General features: G+C 47.7%; 2 protein-coding genes across 2 annotated transcripts in view; one reads left to right on the top strand and one right to left on the bottom strand.

Annotated features, from left to right (window-relative positions):
• The window catches only part of LOC114589664 (uncharacterized), a 999,511-nt gene that overhangs the window by 325,985 nt on the left and 653,785 nt on the right, over window positions 1-19,741 (bottom strand). The window lies entirely within an intron of this gene.
• LOC144327399 (hemoglobin subunit beta-1-like) lies at window positions 8,594-9,908 on the top strand. The gene is made up of 4 exons (XM_077926737.1): window positions 8,594-8,652; window positions 8,810-8,816; window positions 8,887-8,985; window positions 9,674-9,908. The coding sequence occupies exons 1-4, from the start codon at window positions 8,594-8,596 to the stop codon at window positions 9,887-9,889; spliced, it is 381 nt and encodes a 126-aa protein (XP_077782863.1). The 3' UTR covers window positions 9,890-9,908.

Below are 19,741 nucleotides of genomic sequence, written 5' to 3' on the forward strand. Positions count from 1 at the left end.
GACTCCGAATCGGCAGAGAGAGTGGGGAATTCATTTTGTTTTATCCATTTATTTGTTCATTAAATTTGGGGGTTCACAGGATGCAATTACAATATAAAAACACAAATCACATAAACAAAAAAAATCAACCCAATGCCCCCCCCCTGCCAACATATTTCACCCCCATAATAACATCAAAGGAGTTTACCACCTTCACTGAAACATCAAACAAAGCCATCCAAAATAAAACACCATGGGGGCAGCGAACCCGGCAAGTCGCCCTTTGGGGGTCCCAGGAGGAGATCAACTGGGGGTAAGGGGCAGGTCTCCCCTTAATCTTCCGTGTGTGTTGAAATGGCATGATCTGCAGCCGTCTCATAATGTCTTTTTGGGGTATGTGAGCCGGGATGGAAATTCCTGTCTCCCAGACGAACAAAAAACGAAGTTCTCCCCCAGTCCCAGGCTTGGAATCAGCCGCTCCCCCTGTGGCTTTTGTCCTTCTGACTGCCAGCCAGGTGCCCTCGGGCGCAGAGCAAGCGCCTTCTGGCCATTTGCTGGCCCCGAAAGCTGGCTCCTTCAGCTGGCTCCTTCAGCAAAGGATTTCAACCCTCGCTGGGTCCAGGAATGAGAAGGGACTCACTCCAGCATCCTACTGGCTAAGCCACCCACCCCAAACTCAAAAGAATATTTCAGAATAAGATATTACATTCACAGCAGCAGAAGAAGACCTTTCCGTGACCCTTGGGCACAGTGGCTACCAGGCTCCTTTAAGCCAGCCCATGGCACACTGTCAAATGCCACATGGGGGGAAAGCGGGACCCCATCTTCTGGGGCCGCACTCCTGCGTGAATCACCTGACCCACACAAGGTCCCTTGCCCCCCAATGTGCATTTTTGAGGGGAGATCGCATTCCCACATTGCCTGAGAGCAGGGAGCCCCAAATGACTGCCATGCTCACGCAGGGAAATATGAGATGTCCCGTTTGTTCCAGCACAGTTGAGGGGATATGCTCTGAGCCACTGAGTGCCTGTGACTGGGGAGGGGAGAGCAAAGCACGGGAGGGGGCTGGGGGAGGGGGGGCTTCCGTTGGACATCTGGTTGGCCAGTGGGAGCAACAGGAGCCCAGCTCTCCTCATTTGTTTATTTCCTTCATTCACATGTATTTATAAAAACATTTCATATTCATTTATAAAAATATTTGTACACCACTGTGTCATACAAAAGTATATCCAAGAGATTTACCTCAGTAAAGACATAATACCTGTTTAACCTTTGTTAAACAAAGTAAAACAGACAAAAACGAAAGTAAATAATACCTGTTTAACCTTTGTTAAACAAAGTAAAACGAAAAAGTGAACAGACATCGATTCACCATTTGCAAAAGGATGCGTTCTTTATTGCCTGCAAAGTCCAGGAGGAATAGAAATGTTTTCAGCAGGCAACTACAGCTTTGCATGGAAGGTGCCCCCTGAATCTCCAGTGGCAGAGAGTTCCACTGGCCTGAGGACACAGCAGGTTCAGTTTCTCTCCGTTGTCAAACGGGTTTCGCCAACAACAATTGTTTGCTCCTGCAGACTGAGTTATGCTCCTTTTATTCCAATGCTCGCTTGGTGAAAGTATATTTTTGCTGTGTCAGAATCGCTGCTGCTTGGGTGATCTGCAGCAGAGTCATTTTCACTTCTTCCTGAGCAACAGGTCGGCCTCTTGCAGCCGGAGCGATGGGGGGGGGGGGGAGCCAGGCCTGACTCAGCAGGAGGCTGGGCAGATCTGCAAAGTCATCCCTGCATATGGAGCTCATGCAGCAAGCCGGGGGGGGGGGGAGCCCATGGGTGGTGAAGAGAAGGGGCTGCATGATCAGGACCCCTAAGCAGGGACCATGCACCACAGCCTTCCAGAAAGGGATGCCTGAGCAGCTCCTGTTCCAGCCCTGTGAAGAAACAAGGAGAGCTCTGAGTGGAGAGGAGAGGCAGCTACAAGGCGCCATGATAGGACTGCATCATCATCATCATCATCATCATCATCATCATCATCATCCAAATTTGTAGGCCACCCTATACCCGCAGGTCTCAGGCGGTTCAGAGGGTAAAATCACAACATAAAAACATGAAATGCACATTGAAAACAGAAGCAGCCCAATATGTGCCATGGACTTGGGGAGTGTTGAAGGAGAGGCAGCTGTTTTCGGGTGCAGGATAAAGGGCCAAGGAGACTTGCGCTTGAACCCCGGCCCAAAAGCTCGCCTCTGCTTTGGCCTGGCCTACCTCCCAGGGTCTTTGTGGGGATTCAATGGGACAAGAAGACCCATATCCCAAACTCCTTCGCAGATTACTAGGACACAACTAGGATCGATAAACGAGAGGCTACTCCTAGTTCTGAGCATGACATTCAAGGCAGGCCCTCCAAGCATCCCTCTTTCCCAGTTTCTGATTTGATCCCGGAATGTCCCACTTTCCCTTAGGATATCCCTGTTTTCATCGGGGAAATGGTGGAGGGTATGGAGTCATGCAACCCCCGAGCCAAGGAAATAAGTAACTATACGACCTTTAGAAGACATCTGAAGGCAGCCCTGGAAAGGGAAGTTTTTGAATGTTTTATTGTGTTTTTGTATATGTTGGAAGCTGCCGAGAGTGGCTGTGGCAACCCAGTCAGATGGGCAGGGCATGAATTATATTCTCTTATGGAATAGGAATGTCCCTATTTCCACCAGACGGAGAGGTATGTCAGGGCAGCCGGCACTTTGATGCAACAGCCACGTGGCATCCATTAAGAGGGAGCGCTGCCCAATCGACTGTTTCAGCCCACTCCTCAGCCTGGTGCCAACGCCATGCAGTCCACAGTGTTTGCGCAACTCACAAGTTACTACAGCCGTCCTTGGACTGAGGCCCACGTGCCGAGTTACTAGCAGAGCAGGTTGGTTTTGCAAGAGCCAAGAGATCCAGAAACTTAATCTTAGACCTGTAAGGGACTCCCGGGGTCATCTAGTCCAGCCCCCTGCAACGCAGGAATCTCAGCTGAAGCATCCCTGGCAGTTGGCTATTCAACCTCTGCTTCAAAACCTCCAAGGAAGGAGAGTCCACCTCCGCTTGTGGGAGTCTGTTGCACTGCTGAACTGTTCTTCCTGTCAGAGAGCTTTTCCGAATGAACAGCTGGAATCTCCTTTCTTGCATTTTGAAGCCTTTGGTTCGAGTCCTGCCCTCCTGAGCAGGAGAAAACAAGCACGCTCCTTCCTCCATGGGACAACCCTTGAGATATTTGAAGATGGCTCTCATATCTCCTCTCCGTCTCCTCTTCTCCAGGCTTAACATACCCAGCTCCTTCAACCACTCCTCATACGGCTTGCCTTCCAGACCCTTGATCACCCCGGCCTCCCTCCTCTGCACACCTTCCAGCTTGTCCACATCCTTCTTAAACTGTAGTGCCCAGAAGTGGACACCATGTTCCAGGTGTGGTCTGACCAAGGCAGAAGAGAGCAGGGCTTTGACTTCCCTGGATCTGGACACTAGACTTCTGTGGATGCAGACTAGAATAGCATTCCCTCTTTTTGCTGCTGCATCACACTGTGGACTCATGTTTAGCTTGTGGTCCACCAAGACCCCTAGATCCTTTTCACATCTACTGCTAGTAAGCCAGGTCTCCCCCACATTACAGTGATTTTTATTTCTCCATTCCAATTATGCATAAAATAGTCTTTTAAAGTTTATTGTGTTTTTTCATATATTTCTTGATCATCTAATAAATTATCATTCAATCTCCAACGAAAAGTCTATTCCTATATTTTCCCACAAAATTGGATTATGATCTGAAAGAGTTTTTGGTTGACTGCTGAGATCATTTTGAATCCTGATTGTGTTTTCTGTGGCATTAGCTACCATTCCCAGTTTGGTGTCATCTGAAAATTGGATGAGCACCCCCTCAATTCCTTCATCCAAGTCGTTTATAAAGACGTCAAACAACAACAGACCCAGGACAGCACACTGCGCACACCACTTATCACTTCCCCCCAGGTTGATGAGGAACCATTAAGGAGTCCTCTTTGGGTTTGGCCAGTCAACCGGCTACAAATCCACCAAATAGTTACCTTGTTCAACCTCCATTTAACAGCTTCCTCGCTAGAATATCATGGGGGATTTTGTCAAAAGCCTTACTGAATTCAAGATACACTATGTCCACAGCATTCCCTGATCCACCAAGTTTGTACCTCCGTCCAGAAAGAGAAAGAAGAAGAAGAAGAAGAAGAGTTTGGATTTGATATCCCGCCTTTCACTCCCCTTCAGGAGTCTCAAAGCGGCTAACAATCTCCTTTCCCTTCCTCCCCCACAACAAACACTCTGTGAGGTGAGTGAGGCTGAGAGACTTCAGAGAAGTGTGACTGGCCCAAGGTCACCCAGCAGCTGCTTGTGGAGGAGCGGAGACACGAACCCGGTTCCCCAGATTACGTGACTACCGCTCTTAACCACCAAACCACACTGGCTCTCCAAAAAGAAAAAGAAAGAAGGAAAGAAATCAGATAGGTCTGGCTGACTTATTTTGGAGAAACCTATGCTGGGTCTCAGTAATCGCAGCATCTTTTCCTAAACGCTCGTAGACGGACTGCTGACGTATCTAACAGGCTGTGCAAAAGAGCAACTGCTCCGGCTTACCTTCCACTTCAGTTGGGGAACTCAAGCCCAGATCCTCAGTTATAGACGGCCCAGAGAGCCCCTCTTGGCTCTGCAGATCAGCTCATCCAGCTGACGGGACAAACGACCTTCCAGCCATCTTCCGCAGCCAGGATCACATACCCTCCAGCATTTCTCTGATGATAAGAGGGCCGTTCATCAGGCTAGCAATTTCCTCTCTGCCAAAAGAGGAAGACAGCTGATTGACGGGCAGCTTTCAGGCCCTGATCATGCACAAGACCCTTGGTACCATTTTCCCACAGGAAAGTGTTTCTGGTTTTGTTTTCTTCAGAACTTTCCCCAGCCCTGCATCTGGGAACTGGTCAGTCAAAAAACCAGGCAGCAACAGGACATTTTAACCCAACTCAAGTGCTTTTCATATCAATGTTGAGGGTCTTTTCTGCCTTGCAATGCACCAGTTACTCCACTAATGTTTTGATTTGCTTTTGCCAAGGAATTACGATTGCATCAACAGCAGAAACTTAAATCACCTGCAAATCACTCCTGCTCCTTGCACTAAATAACCTTGGGTGCCGTAGGTTTCTTGAGCTTAGATTTCTGTTAAGAGACCGCTGACACTTTTACACGACTACACGCCCCAAGGTTGGCAGCAAGGATGAATCTTCAGTGGGAGATCTGCTCAGTTGTCTGCTTGGTGCCGTCTGGGGGACAGCCTGTCCTTTGGGTTGCTGGGAATGAATTCGGCCACGGTCTGGGGGGGGGGCATGAATCCTTCAGACTCCGCAAAGGACACCCCCTTCCATCGCTGCTTTCTCTAGCAGCACTTGTCATGGCAGACGAGCATGGCCTTTCTTAATGGCACTGCAACTTGCAAAGCCCATCAGAAGCATAAGGGGGAAATGTATTAGGCACCTCTGAGAAGCCCAGAAATGCTGCCTGATGGTTAGCAATGAATAATCTAGCACAGTCCTTCAAAGGAAGTCCCTATTATTCCCATTTGACAGATAAGAACATACAATGGAATCCAAACTAAGTTTGTTGAGCTTAGAACTCATCAAGATCAAGTTAATCATGGCCAATAAAAATGGGATTTAAGGGCAACAAGTAACAGCGCAGTTCTCGGCGTGTCTAGCTAGAGGGGTGTCTTCTTGAATTTGATGGGTCTTACTCACAGGTAACTCCCAACACAGAATTATAGATACCTCTGGCAGGGCTTTAGGGTGAGTTCCTGGGAAATTTGAAACTGCCCTGTCCGATTGGACCAAGCTCCATTTAGCCCAGTGCTCTGTCACTGATGGTGGTCAGCCAGGGCATGAGGGTGATGGGTTTTGTCCCCACCCTCAGCCACGATGGGGAAACCCAAATCTTCTAAGGCTCTGTACTCAACGTACAGTGAAAGCACATGATTTCCCCCAAAGACTTCTGGGAGGGGGTAGTTTACCCCCTCAAAGAGCCACAATACTTAACAAACTGCTGCAGCTCCCGTGATTCAGCTGGAAGCTCAATCTCTTTCTTCAGTGCTGGAGATGGGACAATGTTCTCTCCTGCACCTGAAGGCAGCAAGCCAGCTTGGGGGTGGCAGGCTGTGTTTGTCCTACGATGCCTCACCACTGTGTCCTCCAGCCCAGCATCTGCCCCTGAAGCAGCCACCTCACTCCCAATGACAGGGGTGGCCCTGCGCAATCCTGGCCACATGCCCTGATCTGTACCAGGGCCCAAGAAAGCATGGCAAAAAGAGTGGCAATCGCTTGAGGATAATTGAGCCCATTGAGGATAATTAATTGCACTTTCAGATGATGATTATTACTTCACCATGTATCAATTGAGGGCCCTTGGAATGCAGGACAGGACTCTGCCCCAGGGAGCTCACATTCAGGTTTGACAGCGTGGGGAGAGAACAGCAGAGGGAGAGTTGGAAGCGGCAGGGGCAGGAAGACAGGGAGGTTCAACAAGGGCAGGGATTGGGAGCCCACATCCGGAAGACCTCAGGTTCCCCATCCCTGAGCAAGAGCTTCGCTCAGAATATGGGCTTTGAAGCAGAACAGGTGTACAAAAGGGGGCAGGAGCGAAGAAGGATATGTTGACTATTAAAGTGACCCAAAGTCCTACAACCAGAAAAGTTAAGGTCCCAGGCAGGCGTTTCTCAGGAGAAAGATGATTCTGCGCCCCTTGAAAGGTCACCTGAATCAGTCTGGGCTAATACACACAATCCAGTTTTATAGGCTTGAGAAAATTTAGCAAACAATTACAGAATTCTGGGGATTTGAAGGTCTAGAATGTCTGCTGAAAGTTCTCTTGGAAATTCCTAGTGATCCCTCACAGAACTCCATTTCCCAAGGTTCCTTAAGACTGGGAATGAGAAAAGTCAGAGCCTTCTGGGTCAGGCCAAAGGAGACCCATCGAGTCCAGGATCCTCTTCTCCCAATGGCCAACTATGGACCCCAATGGGCAAGCAGGATTGGAGCCCCAGAGCCTCTCCCTTGATGCCGTTTCCTGCAAGTGGGATTCAGAAGCATCACTGCCTCTGATGGTGGAGGGAGAGAAAAGCAAGCCGGACTAGGAGCCATTAGAGCTTCTCCTCCATGAATCTGCCTAGTCCATCTTTCAGGCCACCCAGGGTGACATCTGATGTCTTTCCACAGGGAGGGAGCCACTGCCAAGAAGGCCCTTTGCCTGGTACCCTGTAGCTGAATCACCGGAGGAGGACCTCAGTGTCCGGACCGAGCGATGGGGTGGAGAATCCGTGACCAGGGGAGTGAGACAGTGGAAGAAGATTGGAAGAAATTTAAAATATACCTTAAAAACTGTTGTAAAATTGATGATTGCTGAGATGTTATGGTGTTAAGAAACAGAGAATTGCAGCTGTAAATCATAAGTTTAAGGAAATCACACGAAAATCAGTTAATTAATTGAATGGAGGGTTGCTGAGAAAGGGTAAATATAAGGATGCAGAAAAAGGGAGGTATGGGGAAGTCCGGGAAGCAAGGTGAAAGAAAATAAGTTTAAGAAATTATATATGTTTATTTGTTTGTATGTTTTGTTTTGTTTTATTGTTTGTTTTTACTATATGTTTGGAAAATTAATAAAAATTATTTTTAAAAAAAAAAGAGAGATGCTCCTTCATGGCTTCCCTATCCAGGGCTGCCTTCAGGTGTCTTTTAAAAGTTGTATAGTTGCTTGTCTCTGTGGCGGCAACCAGATGTCCAACGGAAGCCCCCCAGCCCCTCCCCCTCCCGTGTTTGCTCTCCCCTCCCCCAGTCACAGGCACTCAGTGGCTCAGAGCAGATCTCCTCAACTGTGCCAGAACAAACGGGACATCTCATTTTTCCCTGCGTGAGCATGGCAGTCATTTGGGGGCCCTTGCTCTCAGGTGATGTCAGAATGCAATCTCCCCTCAAAAAAAGCACATGGGGGGGGGGCTGGGACTTTGTGGGGGTATCGAAATGGCATGATCTGCGGCCATCCGCTAATGTCTTTTTGGGGTTTGTGAGCCAGGATGGACATCCCTGTCTCCCAGAGGAAGAAGAGGCGAGGTTCTCCCCCAGTCCCAGGCTTGGAAGCAGCCGCTCCCCTGGTGGCTTTTGTCCTTCTGACTGCCAGCCAGGTGTCCTTGGGGGCAGAGCAAGCGCCTTCCTTGTGCCCTCCGGCCATTCGCTGGCCCAGAAAGCTGCCTGGCTCCTTCAGCAAAGGATTTCAACCCTTTCCTTTGGGGCTGCCTTCAGATGTCTTCTAAAGCCTTTATACTTGCTTGTCTCCTTGGCACAGACGTGGCATTACTCCATACCCTCCAGGATTTCTCAGGGGAAATTAGGGATGTCTTAAGGAAAAGCAGGACATTCTTAGATCAAATCAGAAACCAGGACGGCTTTGGTAAATCTGGGAGGAGGAGCTTTGGCCCAGGGTATAAAAGGCTCCAGCCCTGGAAGGAGCTCCAGCTCAGCCCAGAAGGTGTTCTCCAGCAGCCGAGAGAAGCTCCCAGCCCACAGCCAGCCATCATGGCAACCGTCATGATGACAGTCGACATGGCCGCCTTGGATGTGGATACTATTCTCCGGTAAGTCCAGGGGTGGTTGCCTCTCTAAGCAGGAGCTCCTCTTTCCACCTGGATAATAACCATCCATGCCTCTCCCTTTCTCCTTCCTTCCTTCCTTCCTTCCTTCCTTCCTTCCTTCCTTCCTTCCTTCCTTCCTTCCTTTTTTCCTTCTCTGCAGCCTGCTGGTGGTCTACCCCTGGACCCAGAAGGAGTTCGGTGGCACAGGGAACCCTCTCCAGCCCTCCCTCTCATTAGGATCCTCTCCAGCCCTCTTTGCACGAGGTCCAGGAGGCCTTTTCCGAGCTGCGTGAACTGCTCTGCAACAAGCTCCACGTGGACCCCCTCAACTTCAGGGTGAGGCTGCTCCCCCGCCCCAAGGGGCTGCCCTGGGGGGGGGGGCTGGGGGTGTCGTGTGTGTGTGTCACTCTGGGTGGCTTACAGGATATAAAACATGGTAAATTATTAGACATTAAAAATTTCCTGATACAGGGTTGCCTTCAGTTAGTTGTTCATTTCCTTGACATCTGGTGGGAGGGCATTCCACAGGGCGGGGGGCACAACCGAGAAGGCCCTCTGCCTACTTCCCTGTAACCTCACCTCTCACAGTGAGGGAACCGCCAAAAGGGTCGCCTTCAAAGGTAGCCCCACATAGAGTGCATTGCAGTAGTCCAAGCGGGAGATAGCCAGAGCATGCACCACTCTGGCGAGACAAGCTGAGGGTGGGTGGGGTCTCATCCTGTGGACCAGATGGAGCTGGTACAAAGCTGCCCTGGACACAGAATTCACCTGCACTTCCATGGACAGCTGTGAGTCCAAAATGACTCTCAGGCTGCGCAATTGGTCCTTCAGGGGCACAGTTACCCCATTCAGGACCAGGGAGTCCCCCACACCTGCCTGTCCCCTGTCCACCCTAAACAGTGCTTCTCTCTTGTCAGGATTCAGCCTCAGTCTGTTGAATCTGCTGTGGGATCTGTTGTGGGGAGGGGGTGTCCCACACATGGGCCCCCTGGCAGAAGGAGTCACCCTCTCTTTTCTCTTCCAGCTCCTGGGCAACATCCTCATCACCATGCTGGCCTCGCGCTTTGGGAAGGAATTAACCTCTGCTTACCACCACGCCTTCCACAAGCTAGTCAGGGTGGTGGCTCATGCGCTGGCTGCCGGTCCCACTGAGACACCCCCCAGGGAGAAGAGGCCGCCTCCTTCTGCCCTCGCCACCCACCAGGTTTGGTGGGGGCCACCCCTTCCAGCCCCCATGTAACGCTTGACCCTCTAATAAATCCTCCCTCTGCAATCTGACCTGGCTTCCTATGTCTTCTTCTCTGGGACAGAGGGAGGGGACAGGCCTGGGGGTGGGGGGGTTAGTTGGGGGGCTGGGAAAGGGGGGGCTTCTCTGTCGCTCAAGAGGAATCATTGAGCACCACTGGGGGGTTTTAGGGTGCTATGGAATTTTGTGTCCCCCCCCCCAAGCTGCAGTGCTTTTCAGAGCCAGAGATCCCTCCTGTTTCCCCATATCCTTTATCCTCAAAGCTCCTGGCAGACTGACCCCCCCGATGCCCCAAGGGCCCCCCCCCCGTATTGTTGGTCGTCTCCCCACCCAGTTCTGGTCTGTTGCCCTCTCAGATGGCAACATTGCAGAAGACAACATTGTTAAAGCAAAAGGTGCAGGTTCCATGAGCCTGAAATGCAATATAAACAATGAATGCTTTGAGAACACAATCTCTAGAGTTTTGTATGTACCAGAGCTGAGTTGCAATTTAATCAGCGTGTCCACTTTAGACAAGAAAGGTTTCCAGGTCACATTTGGAAATGGAGAATGCAAGGTGACTAAAAATGGCAAAGTGGTTGCTCAAGCAAAGCTAATAAATGGTGTATATGAGCTTGATCTTTCAAAGAACCAGTCTGCAAAAGTGGCACATTCCAGCCAGAGGGATGAAGCAGATCTGGGCCTATGGCACAGAAGGCTTGGACATAGAGACACCAGCGTCATTCTGGATCTACAGAAAAGAGATCTTGTAAGAGGTTTGCAGGTAAAGCAGAGCAACAAAGCTCCAGCAAAGTGCATAAGCTGTATTACTGAGAAGGCTGTAAAACCTTCATTTCCACGTTGTGCAGAACAAAGAAGCAACAAAGTGCTTGACATAGTGCACACTGACATATGTGGACCCATGAATGTTCCCTCACTGGGAAAGAATAGATATATTTTAATATTTCTGGATGACTTTTCAAGATTTTGTGTTGTATATTTCCTCAAAGAGAAGAGTGAGACAGTGGACAAGCTCCAGGAGTACATTGCCATGGTCAAGAATAAATTCCAAAGAGCTCCAGCTGTGTTAATTAGCGACAATGGAGGTGAGTACTGCTCAAATGAAATGCAGGCTCTCCTGGCCAAGGAAGGAATTGCACACGTAACCACAATTCCTTACACACCACAGCAGAATGCCATAGCTGAGAGAAAGTTTAGGTCCATTATGGACATGACAAGGTGCATGCTAAAGGATGCATGTTTGCCACAGAAGCTGTGGGCCGAAGGAGTGTACACATCGGTCTATTTGCAGAATAGATTGCCAACAAAAGGAGCAGAGCGCACACCATTTGAACTTTGGCAAGGAAAAGCTCCCAATCTGCCGCACATACGTGTGTTTGTAAGTCCGTGTTACTTCCACGTGCCCAAGGAACACAGACACAAGCTTGACTCCAGGGCAAAAGCAGGTATCCTTGTGGGATATGCCTCTGGAGGCAAAGGATACAGAATTATGGACTTACAAACTGGTAAGACAAATAATAATAATAATAATAATAATAATAATAATAATAATAATAATAATTTATTATTTGTACCCCGCCCATCTGGCTGGGTTTCCCCAGCCACTCTGGGCGGCTTCCATAGAAACCAAAAAACACTAAAATATCATACATTAAAAACTTCCCTGAACAAGGCTGACTTAAGATGTCTTCTGAATGTCAGGTAGTTATTTATCGTTTTGACATCTGATGGGAGGGCGTTCCACAGGGCGGGCGCCACTACCGAGAAGGCCCTCTGCCTGGTTCCCTGTAGCTTTGCTTCTCACAGGGAGGGAACCGCCAGAAGGCCCTCGGCGCTGGACCTCAGCATCCGGGCCATCATGACCGAGATGCAGATCATCACCACTATGGGGATAACAATGGAGGTGCCCATCATTCGTGCGGAAGCCCTTGGCGAGTAAGGCCGGGGTGGTTGCCTCTCTAGGCAGGTTGGGTAGGAGCTCATTCTTCCACCTGGGTAATAACCATCCATGCCTCTCCCTTTCTCCTTCCTTCCTTACTTCCTTCTTTCTCTTCAGCATGATGATCGTCTACCCCTGGACCCGGCGTTTGTTCTCTAACTTGGGGGACCCTCTCCAGCCGTCCCTCTCATTAGGATCCTCTCCAGCCCCCTTTGCACAAGGTCAAGGAGGCTTTGTCCAAGCTGTGTGAACTGCTTTGCAACAAGCTGCACATGGACCCCGACACAGGAAAAATGCACTTTCGCCAAGCGAGCATTGGAATTAAAGTAGGATAACTCAGTCTGCAGGAGCTTCGCTGGTTGTTGGCGAGACTCGTTTGACAACAGAGAGAAACTGAACCTTTCATGTCCTCAGGCCAGTGGAACTCCCTGCCACTGGAGATTAAGGGGGCGCCTTCCATGCAAAGCTTTAGTTGCCTGCTGAAAACATTTCTATTCCTCCCGGACTGTGCAGGCAATTAAGAACACATCCTTTTGCAAATGGTTAATTGATGTCTGTTGTTCACATTTTCAAAGGTTTGTTGTTGTTGTTGTTTAGTCGTTTAGTCGTGTCCGACTCTTCGTGACCCCATGGACCAGAGCACGCCAGGCACTCCTGTCTTCCACCGCCTCCCGCAGTTTGGTCAGGCTCATGTTGGTAGCTTCAAGAACACTATCCAACTATCTCATCCTCTGTCGTCCCCTTCTCCTTGTGCCCTCCATCTTTCCCAACATCAGGGTCTTTTCCAGGGAGTCTTCTCTTCTCATGAGGTGGCCAAAGTATTGGAGCCTCAACTTCACGATCTGTCCTTCCAGTGAGCACTCAGGTCTGATTTCCTTAAGAATGGATGCGTTTGATCTTCTTGCAGTCCATGGGACTCTCAAGAGTCTCCTCCAGCACCATAATTCAAAAGCATCAATTCTTCGGCGATCAGCCTTCTTTATGGTCCAGCTCTCACTTCCATAAATCACTAATGGGAAAACCATGGCTTTAACTATACGGACCTTTGTTCGTAAGGTGATGTCTCTACTTTTTAAGATGTTGTCTAGATTTGCCATCGCCTTTCTCCCAAGGAGCAGGCGTCTTTTAATTTCGTGGCTGCTGTCACCATCTGCAGTGATCATGGAGCCCAAGAAAATAAATCTTTCACTGCCTCCATTTCTTCCCCTTCTATTTGCCAGGAGGTGATGGGACCAGTGGCCATGATCTTCGTTTTTTTGATGTTGAGCTTCAGACCATATTTTGCGCTCTCCTCTTTCACCCTCATTAAAAGGTTCTTTAATTCCTCCTCACTTTCTGCCATCAAGGTTGTGTCATCTGCATATCTGAGGTTGTTGATATTTCTTCCGGCGATCTTAATTCCGGCTTGGGATTCATCCAGCCCAGCCTTTCGCATGATGAATTCTGCATATAAGTTAAATAAGCAGGGGGACAATATACAGCCTTGTCGTACTCCTTTCCCAATTTTGAACCAATCAGTTGTTCCATATCCAGTTCTAACTGTAGCTTCTTGTCCCACATAGAGATTTCTCAGGAGACAGATGAGGTGATCAGGCACTCCCATTTCTTTAAGAACTTGCCATAGTTTGCTGTGGTCGACACAGTCAAAGGCTTTTGCATAGTCAATGAAGCAGAAGTAGATGTCTTTCTGGAACTCTAGCTTTCTCCATAATCCAGCGCATGTTTGCAATTTGGTCTCTGGTTCCTCTGCCTCTTCTAAATCCAGCTTGCACTTCTGGGAGTTCTCGGTCCACATACTGCTTAAGCCTGCCTTGTAGAATTTTAAGCATAACCTTGCTAGCGTGTGAAATCAGTGCAATTGTGCGGTAGTTGGAGCATTCTTTGGCACTTCCCTTCTTTGGGATTGGGATGTAGACTGATCTTCTCCAATCTTCTGGCCACTGCTGAGTTTTCCAAATTTGCTGGCATATTGAGTGTAGCACCATAACAGCATCATCTTTTAAAATTTTAAATAGTTCAGACTTCCGGAGGCGGCGCGAAATCGTAATGGCGGTCCTCTTCATCCTCTGAAGAGGGGCTCCGCGGAAAAGGGTCGCATGCTGCGGCATAGCGGCGACCCATTAAGATAAACCACGGGTAGAGTGAGCCCGTGGCCGTGGGACTTGGCGGGTGCCAGAAGCGACCCCGAATACGCAGAAGGAACCCCGTAAGGGGCTCCGGAGTGTTGAAGGAGTTGCGGTGCTGTGAGTTCATCGCTCTTTCCGCGGAAGCGAAGCCGCGCGGCTGTTACGGACGAGCGCCGACCTTTCTTCCTGAAATCAGGCTGCAAGCAACATACCCGTGAGTAAGGGGCATTAATTTGGAAACTAAATTTTTGAATTCGGCTGAAAACGGGAGATTAAAAATAAAAGGAAGTCCGTCTCCCGACATTGCTAGCAAGATCAAAGCAAAGACTCCGAGAAGCGGGAAGCGCTTTGAAAGAGAGCTGTCAAAGTTGGAACTTTCGTGCATTTATGGACTTGGTTGTTTAAAGGAAAGAATAGATCTTTTTTAAGTTAAAGGGACTTTGAATTCGAGCTATCCTCTTGCTTTTGGATTACTTAAGATAAAGAGCCAGATCGTCGGGCTGCCAGACAGGAGAGAACTGTCAAACTGCGGAAACTGTTACTGCTTAACTGTTACTTTTGAGCACAAATAGACTGGATTTGACATTGTTGCAGGCACTTTTATAGAAACTTTGTTAAATATAAAAAGAGCTCTGGGGAACCTCTCTTTTGCCCCGGACTATAGAGCTTTTGGGCTGGGATTAAAGGGACTTTAATGGCGGAAAACTTCCTTCTTTGTCTTGAATTCTGGTGGCACTCCCCCTAGAGGACTTTGGAATTATAAAAGCCTGGGAACTGCTTTTTATTTTGACTTTCTCTCTACTGATTGTTTACAAACTGGATCTGCCTTTCCCATGGGACAATAGTTAAGTTGACCTTGAACATTGACAGATGTGTAATGAGTGGTACAGGAAAAACAAGAGCCGCTAAAGCTAAGGAAGCCAAGGAAAAAGAAAAGGAAAAAAAGTCTGGACAACTGGTACAAACAACTTTGATCCAAGGACGCAGATCATCGGTCCCACTGGTAGCACAGAAGGCAGAAACAGAAAAGGTTGCAGAGGAAGATATGGCAGCAGGAGGCTCTGAAGCAGTTTTAAAACAAATCTTGGAACAACTGTCAACCTTAAACCAAAAGGTTGATGACCAATCATCAAAAACTGACCAATCTATATCCTTGATCCAGAAACTGACCGACCAGGTTTCCCAGCATACACAAGCAATTGAAAACCTACAAGGAGCAACGGCCGAAAACCGTAAACTAGCTGTGGAAGCCTCTCAAAAAGCAGAGCAAGCGAATAAAGGGGTCGAGGAGATTAAGGGAGAAGTCAAACCTCTGCGCAAACAGATTGGCGAACAACAAGCCTACCTGTCAATGGTGGAATTGAAAAATCGTGAGAATAACCTCAGACTGAGAGCTATTCCAGAACTTGAACAAGGAGATTTGATCGGCTACCTGACAACAGAATTTTCCAAGTTCTGGGGTATAAAAGAAGATAACGACTTTAAAATTTTTTCGGCATTCAGACTGGGAAGAGTGGTAAGGAAGGACAGATCCAGAGACTGTTTGATAATTTTGAGATCAAGGGAAGAGAGAGATAAGATACTAGGCCTTCATTTCAAAAATTCACTTGAAATACAAGATAAAAAGGCGGAAATTTACAGAGATATACCTAAACAATTACTGGACCTTAGAGCAGCCTATACAGAACTGACAAAACTTTTGAGACACAACGGAATTCCTTATAGGTGGGAATTCCCACAAGGACTATCTTTTACATACAAAGAAAAGAAGGTTAAAATCAAATCGACAGAAGATCAGCATAAGTTCCTACACGACCACGGAGAAGACCTCCAAAAAGGAGCAGCAGCAGCTTGGCCACTACCGGGCCCAACACCTGGAGCTGGACCATTGCCCATACCCTCGGGAGCAGAGGAAAAGGAGAAGACCCCACAATAGGATCAACATATTAGTACAGGATGTCTCTGCAGCTACTAAGTTGGAATATAAACGGTGGAAATTCCCCGGAAAAAAGAAGGAAAATATTTCACATCTTGAAAAAAGAACATTTGGACATTATCTGTTTGCAAGAAACTCATGTGACCAGGCTCCACAGGAAAGTGCTAATCAACAAAAGATTAGGCCAGGAATTTATCACATCTGACAGAGTCAAGAAAAGAGGAGTGGTAATTTATGCAAAGGAGAGCCTGTCACCGAAATTTTTATTTAAAGATGAACAAGGAAGAATTTTGGCGATTGAAATTCAGACACAGGGAGAAAAATTCCTGATATTAGGAATATATGCACCCAACGATGGGAAATCGGAATTTTTTAAGAAGCTGCATGAGACTATGCTGGACTATTTGGACTATCCCAACATCATTATGATGGGAGACATGAATGGGGTGGTACTTAGAAACATAATAACTGAAAGACACAGTAAGTTAAGAAACAGGGTAACAAATTGCTGAAACTTTTATTACAAAGAACGCAGAGTCGGGAGGATGTGGGGAAGTCCATTTGGAATACTGAAAAAACGACTGAAAGTTGGATTGTATTGATCTTTTTACTATTTCGGTTTTGTATTTGTTTCTTGTATTTTCTTACTCTAATTTTGTATCTATGACTTTAAGAAAAGAAACTCAATAAAAAATATTTTAAAAAAATAAAATTTTAAATAGTTCAGCTGGAATATCATCACTTCCACTGGCCTTGTTATTAGCGATGCTTTCTAAGGCCCATTTGACTTCACTTTCCAGGATGTCTGGAAAGCCAGGATGTCTGGCTCAAGGTCAGCAACCACACTATCTGGGGTATACGAGACATCAATTTCTTTCTGGTATAGTTTCTTTCTGGTATAGTTCCTCTGTGTATTCTTGCCACCTCTTGATGTCTTCTGCTTCTGTTAGGTCCTTTCCACTTTTGTCTTTTATTATGGAAATCTTTGTACAAAATGTTCCTTTCATATCTCCAATTTTCTTAAACAAATCTCTGGTTCTTCCCATTCTATTGTTTTCCTCTAGTTCTTTGCATTGCTCATTTAAGAAGGCCTTCTTGTCTCTCCTTGCTATTTTTTGGAAATCTGCATTCAATTTCCTGTATCTTTCACTATCTCCCTCGCATTTTGCTTGCCTTCTCTCCCCCACTATTTGTAAGGCCTCGTTGGACAGCCACTTTGCTTTCTTGCATTTCCTTTTCATTGGGATGGTTTTAGTTGCTGCCTCTTGTATAATGTTACGAGCCTCCATCCATAGTTCTTCAGGCATTCTGTCCACCAAATCTAAATCCTTAAACCTGTTCCTCACTTCCACTGTGTATTCATAAGGGATTTGACTTAGATTGTATCTTACCGGCCCAGTGGTTTTTCCTACTTTCTTCAGTTTAAGCTTGAATTTTGCTATAAGAAGCTGATGATCTGAGCCACAGTCAGCTCCAGGTCTTGTTTTTGCTGACTGTATAGAGCTTCTCCATCTTTGACTGCAGAGAATATAATCAATCTGATTTCGATGCTGCCCATCTGGTGATGTCCATGTGTAGAGTCGTCTCTTGTGTTGTTGGAAAAGAGTGTTTGTGATGACCAGCTTGTTCTCTTGACAGAACTCTATTAGCCTTTGCCCTGCTTCGTTTTGAACTCCAAGGCCAAACTTGCCAGTGGTTCCTTTTATCTCTTGACTCCCTACTTTAGCATTCCAATCCCCTATTATGAGCAGAACATCCTTCTTTGGTGTCACTTCTATAAGGTGTTGTAAGTCTTCATAGAATTGGTCAATTTCAGTTTCTTCAGCACCAGAAGTTGGTGCATAAACTTGGATTACTGTGATGTTAAAAGGTCTGCCTTGGATTCGTATCGAGATCATTCTATCATTTTTGAGATTGCATCCCAGTACAGCTTTCGCCACTCTTTTGTTGACTATGAGGGCCACTCCATTTCTTTTACGGGTTTCTTGTCCACAGTAGTAGATATGATAGTCATCCAAACTGAATTCGCCCATTCCCGTCCATTTTAGTTCACTGATGCCCAAGATGTCAATATTTATTCTTGCCATCTCATTTTTGACCACATCCAACTTACCCAGGTTCATGGTTCTTACATTCCAGGTTCCTATGCAATATTTTTCTTTACAGCATTGGACTTTCCTTTCGCTTCCATGCATATCCGCAACTGAATGTCCTTTCGGCTTTGGCCCAGCCGCTTCATCAGCTCTGGATCTACTTGTACTTGTCCTCCGCTCTTCCTCAGTAGCATGTTGGACACCTTCCGACCTGAGGGGCTCATCTTCCAGCGTCATAACTTTTATATGCCTGTTGTCTTTGTCCATGGAGTTTTCTTGGCAGGGATACTGGAGTGGCTTGCCAGTTCCTGCTCCAGGTGGATCACATTTGGTCAAAACTCTCCACTATGACCTGTCCATCTTGGGTGGCCCTGCACGGCATAGCTCATAGCTTCTCTGAGTTATTCAAGCCCCTTCGCCACGGCAAGGCAGTGATCCATGAAGAGGTTTCAAAGGTTAAACAGGTATTATGTCTTTACTGATGTAAATCTCCTGGATATACTTTTGTATGACACAGTGGTGTACAAATATTTTTATAAATAAATATGAAATGTTTTTATAAATAAATATGAAATGTTTTTATAAATACACATGAATGAAGGAAATAACGGGAGCTGTGCTCCCGTTGCTCCCACTGGCCAACCAGATGTCCAATGGAAGCCCCCCCCTCCCCCAACCCCCTCCAGTGCTTTGCTCTCCCCTCCCCCAGTCACAGGCACTCAGTGGCTCAGAGCATATCCCCTCAACTGTGCCAGAACAAACGGGACATCTCATATTTCCCTGCGCGAGCATTGCAGTCATTTGGGGCTTCTTGCTCTCAGGTGATTTTGGAATGTGATCTCGCCTTGAAAAAAGCACATTGGGGGGCCAGGGACCTTGTGTGGGTCACGTGATTCACGCAGGAGTGCGGCCCCAGAAGATGGGGTCCCGCTTTCCCCCCATGTGGCATTTGACAGTGTGCCATGGGCTGGCTTAAAGGAGCCTGGTAGCCACTGTGCCCAAGGGCCACGAAAAGGTCTTCTTCTGTTGCTGTGAATGTAATATCTTATTCTGAAATATTCTTTTGAGTTTGGGGTGGGTGGCTTAGCCCATATGATGCTGGAGCGAGTCCCTTCTCATTCCTGGACCCAGCGAGGGTTGAAATCCTTTGCTGAAGGAGCCAGGCAGCTTTCTGGGCCAGCGAATGGCCTGAGGGCGCAAGGAAGGCACTTGCTCTGCCCCCGAGGACACCTGGCTGGCAGTCAGAAGGACAAAAGCCACAGGGGGAGCGGCTGCTTCCAAACCTGGGACTGGGGGAGAACCTCGCCTCTGCTTCGTCTGGGAGACAGGGATTTCCATCCCGGCTCACAAACCCCAAAAAGACAGGCAGTGGGCTCCCAATCCCTGCCCTTGTTGAACCTCCCTGTCTTCCTGCCCCTGCCGCTTCCAACTCTCCCTCTGCTGTTCTCTCCCCAAGCTGTCAAACCTGAATGTGAGCTCCCTGGGGCAGAGTCCTGTCCTACATTCCAATGGCCCTCAATTGATAAATGGTGAAATAATAATAATAGTAATAATCTGAAAGTGCAATTAATTATCCTCAATGTGCTCAATTATCCTCAAGCGATTGCCACTTTGTTTGCCATGCTTTCTTGGGCCCTGGTACAGATCAGGGCATGTGGCCAGGATTGCGCAGGGCCACCCCTGTCATTGGGAGTGAGGTGGCTGCTTCAGGGGCAGATGCAGGGCTGGAGGACACAGTGGTGAGGCATCGTA

This window comes from Podarcis muralis, chromosome 4 (genome assembly GCF_964188315.1).
Source record: "Podarcis muralis chromosome 4, rPodMur119.hap1.1, whole genome shotgun sequence".
Classification (NCBI taxonomy): Eukaryota; Metazoa; Chordata; class Lepidosauria; order Squamata; family Lacertidae; genus Podarcis; species Podarcis muralis.